A 4813-nucleotide genomic window follows, 5' to 3' on the forward strand; every position below is an offset into this window, starting at 1 on the left:
GCTACGGTTCATATATGCAGAAGCTATTTACCTTCTCTCTGTCAGAACGCATGACTTGTTTTATCTCTATTATATTACTCATGCTTTATCTAGTATTTCCGTTAATAAAATCATTTGGTAAATTGCTCATATTTCCAACAGTCCTCCAACTACACCTCCGTCTTACCAACCTAGCGACCAATATCCTCTGACGCCATCATCATCGAGCCCCCCACCACTAGCTCCAGCCATCCCACCTACTGCTCCATCTACTCCTCCTACTACATCCCCACCCTACCAACCTAGAGATTAACCGTCTCCACCACCGTCACAGTCTAGCCCTCCAACAATAGCTCCATCAACCCCGCCAACACCTTTATCTAGTCCTCCTATTACACTTACACCCAATCAATCTAGCGATCAATCCCCTCCACCATCGTCATCATCTAGCCCCCCACCACTAGCTCCATCCACTCCATCAACACCTTCATCTAGTCCTCCGATTGCATCCCCACAATAGCGACCTAGTGATCAATCCTCTCCAACGGCGTCATCACCTAGCCCCCTACCACTAGCTCCATCCACCCCATCAACATCTTCATCTAGTCCTCCGATTGCATCCCCACCATACCAACCTAGTGATCAGTCCTCTCCACCGCCGTCATCACCTAGCCCCCCACCACTAGTTCCAGCCACCCCACAAATACCTCCATCAGGTCCTCCTATTGCATCCCCACCATACCAACCTAGTGATCAATCCCCTTCACCACCATCATCACCTAGCCCTCCCCTACTAGCTCCAGCCACCCCACCAACACCTTCATCTAGTCCTTCTACTGCACGTCCACCCTACCAACCTAGCGATAAATCATCTCCACCACAATCATCGTCTAGCCCCCCACCACTAGCGCCAACCACCCCACCTACATTTCCATCTAGTCCTCCTACTACACCTCCACCTTACAAACCTAACGATCAATCCGCTCCACCGCCATCATCATCTAGCCCTCCACCAATAGCTCCAGTCACCCCGCCAACACCTTCATATAGTCCCCCTATTACACCTTCAACCTATGAACCTAACGGTCAACCGCCACCCCCTCCATTGAATACTCCATCCATCCCCCAAACCGCACCTTCAGTGGACCCGACTAATGACCAACCTTCTCCACCATCACCATCATCATCTAGCCCCCCACCAACACCTTCATCTAGTCCCCCTGTTACACCTCCAACCTATGAACCAAACAAACAACTGCCACCACCAACATTGAATCCTCCATCCATTCCCGTGTCACCTCCATCTAGCCTACCTCCATCACCTCCGATGGACTCATCTAATGAGCAACCTCCTCCAGGATTGTCGCCGTCATATAGCCCCCCTTCATCTAGTTCCTCTATTACACCTCCAACCTATGACCCTAGTGGTCAACCTCCATTGAATCCTCCATCCATTCCCTCATCACCTCCATCTAGCCTACATGCCGCACCTCCACCATCGTCCATGTCTAGTCCACCAACAACACCTCCAAGTTCTCAAGATAACAACCAATTGACACCGCCACCACAAACTAGTGCCCCTGCCACACCTCCGACTTATCAAGGTAATGGGCAACCACCAACTTCGGCACCGCTGCCACCTAGTCCGTCAGTAACACCATCACCATATGCCCCCCCTATTGGTACTGAAGGGTGGGTGAAAGTTCATAATTTTCATGATGCCCTGTATTGGAAAATCGGGCAATTTGCGGTTTTAAGACTGAAGTTGGTAAAAAAGAAGGATATTTCCCTTGTCGATGTGCCCTATGTGATCATGCAACCTGCTGGAATTGGCAACAACTACTTCCTTGAGATAAAAGCCGCGGATGAATATAAGAAGGTCGACAAGTATCAAGTGCTCATATGGGCTATGCCTAGGTCAGCAGTTCAACCATGGAAAGTGCTATCATTTAAATTTTCAGGAAACTAAGCACATGGTGAAACTAAGAAACTAGCAGCTAGTTCCCATGCATGGCATTTCTAGGGAGGAGAGAGAGGGGGGGGATTGTGCTCAATGTGCGCACTGAGGGAATTGACATCCTACTTTTATGTTTATGATTTCAATTATAACTTTTCTTGTGTTCTTATTCAATATTGCCTCAAATTTACAAAACATGGTTGGGGATATAATCACATGACTAGAGGTATAAGCATGCCTCGCTACACCACTTGTTTTATGGTTGCCTTGTAATTCACTTTAAAGTCTTTTGCTTATTTGTAGTTAGCTACCGATCACCTGGATGTCTATATACTTCCCCTTTCTCACCAATTTAAATACAAAAACATTCAATCTTGTAATCTTGTAAAAATCCAAAATAATATTGCACAATCTCAAATATTAACATCACACTACTAGGGAAAAGCCTATACACAGAATCTTACCAGCAACGCGTTTTAAAATAAGGCGCTGCTGCTATATAGCAGTAGCGCGCTCTAGCAGAACTCGTTGCTGAAATAAAAGTAGCAGTAGCGCGCCTCCTATAAGCCGCGTTACTGCTATAATTGCCACGACCCCGCCGCGAAGCTAGTTCTAGCAGCAACGCGTTTATACGAAGGGCGCTACTGCTACAGATCATAGCAGTAGCGCATTACCGTAATACCCACTACTGGTAAGTTTACTACAAAAATTTAGTGCCACCTCGCTTCGCGAAGAGGGTTTCTACCACCTTAAATATGTTACTTCTCATACTATCACAAGCACTTGGTCTTCATTGAACTCTATGTGTAGAATTTGTGGCCACAATATGAGTCTTCACCGGTTCCTAAACCGGTGAGGACTCATGTTGACAAATCGGATTGTACACAAAAAGATCATTAATGATCAATGTATTTTTGATGTTTATTTTTACATGCTGACACATAGCAGTAGTGCGTTCTGTGTGAAAGGCGCTACTGCTAAGCCATTCTATCTTTCACCCCTCACTCTCCTCTCTCAAGATCCACTCACACTCACACTCACTCGATCTCCCCCCTCAACCCCCCCGTGTCGGTCCTCCCCCGTCGGCCACCGCCGGCCGCCGTCGCCTACCCCTCCTCCCTCTGCGCCGCCGTCACTGATAACCCACAAGTATAGGTGATCAATTGTAGCCTCTTTCAATAACTAAGAGTGTCGAACCCAATGAGGAGCTAAAGGTAGAACAAATACTCCCTCAAGTTCTATCGACCACCGATACAACTCTAAGCATGCTTAACGTTCGCCTTACCTAGAACAAGTATGAAACTAGAAGTACTTTGTAGGTGTTGTAGGCTAGGTTTGCAAGATAATAAAGAGCATGTAAATAAAAGTTAGGGGCTGTTTAGATAAAGACACAACTAAATTAGTTTCAGTAGAGAGCTTTTTGTCACAAGAAAGTTATTTGTCCCTAGACAATCGATAACTAGACCGGCAATTTCATTTGAGGGTGAGGCATAAGCTAACATACTTTCTCTTCTTGGATCATATGCACTTATGATTGGAACTATAGCAAGAATCCGCAACTACTAAAGATCATTAAGGTAAAACCCAACCATAACATTTAAGGCATCAAGTCCTCTTTACTCCCATATGCAAACAACCTACTTACTTGGGTCTGTACTTCTGTCACTCACGCCACCCACCATAACCGGGGATCCCTCACGCTTGCGCGACACGAAGAGCATCATAGGACTGCACCAATAATAAAACATGCAACTCAAACCAATCACGATCATCAATTAACCCATAGGACAAAACAGATCTACTCAAACATCATAGGATAGCCATACATCATTGGGAAATAATATATAACATTGAGCACCATGTTTAAGTAGAGATTACAGCGGGTAAAAGAGGGATTACACCGCTGCATGATACGTCTCCAACGTATCTATAATTTTTTATTGTTCCATGCTATTATATTATCTGTTTTGGATGTTAATGGGCTTTATTTTACACTTTTATATTATCTTTGGGACTAACCTACTAATCCAAGGCCCAGTGCAAATTGCTGTTTTTTTGCCTATTTCAGTGTTTCACAGAAAAGGAATATCAAACGGAATCCAAATGGAATGAAACCTTCGGGAGAGTTATTTTTGGAACAAACGTGATCCAGAGTACTTGGAGTGGACTTCAAGAAATCAACGAGGAGGCCACGAGGCAGAGGGCGGGCCTACCCCCCTAGGTGCGTCCTCCACCCTCGTGGGCCCCTCGTGGCTCCACCGACCTACTTCTTCCTCCTATATATATATATATATATATATCCATATACCCCGAAAACATCCAGGAGCACCACGAAACCCTATTTCCACGGCCGCAACCTTCTGTACCCAAGAGATCCCATCTTGGGGCCTTTTTCGGAGCTCCGCCGGAGGGGGAATCGATCACAGAGGGCTTCTACATCAACACCATAGCCTCTCCGATGATGTGTGAGTAGTTTACTTCAGACCTTTGGGTCCATAGTTATTAGCTAGATGGCTTCTTCTCTCTCTTTGGATCGCAATACAAAGTTCTCCTCGATCTTCTTGGACATCTATTCGATGTAACTCTTTTTGTGGTGTGTTTGTCGAGATCCGATGAATTGTGGGTTTATGATCAAGTTTATCTATGAACAATATTTGATTCTTCTCTGAAATCTTTTATGTATGATTAAGTTATCTTTGCAAGTCTCTTTGAATTATCAGTTTGGTTTGGCCTACTAGATTGATCTTTCTTGCAATGGGAGAAGTGCTTAGCTTTGGGTTCAATCTTGCGGTGTCCTTTCCCAGTGACAGCAGGAGCAGCAAGGCACGTATTGTATTGTTTCCATTGAGGATAAAAAGATGGGGTTTATATCATATT

General features: G+C 45.1%; 1 protein-coding gene across 1 annotated transcript; it reads left to right on the forward strand.

Moving 5' to 3' along the window:
* The first annotated feature begins 1306 nt into the window (after positions 1–1306).
* Positions 1307–1948, forward strand: LOC147991897 (uncharacterized). Its single transcript, XM_087538858.1, has one exon. The coding sequence runs from the start codon at positions 1307–1309 to the stop codon at positions 1946–1948; it is 642 nt and encodes a 213-aa protein (XP_087394984.1).
* The last annotated feature ends 2865 nt before the right edge of the window (positions 1949–4813 follow it).

The sequence above is a fragment of the Triticum urartu genome, chromosome 1A (assembly GCF_056163025.1).
Source record: "Triticum urartu cultivar PI428250 chromosome 1A, HENAU_Tu73, whole genome shotgun sequence".
In the NCBI taxonomy this organism is placed as follows: domain Eukaryota; kingdom Viridiplantae; phylum Streptophyta; class Magnoliopsida; order Poales; family Poaceae; genus Triticum; species Triticum urartu.

Excerpts from the sequence above, each read along its gene's own strand:
- LOC147991897 (XM_087538858.1), top strand. The coding sequence starts at position 1,307 with ATGGACTCATCTAATGAGCAACCTCCTCCAGGATTGTCGCCGTCATAT.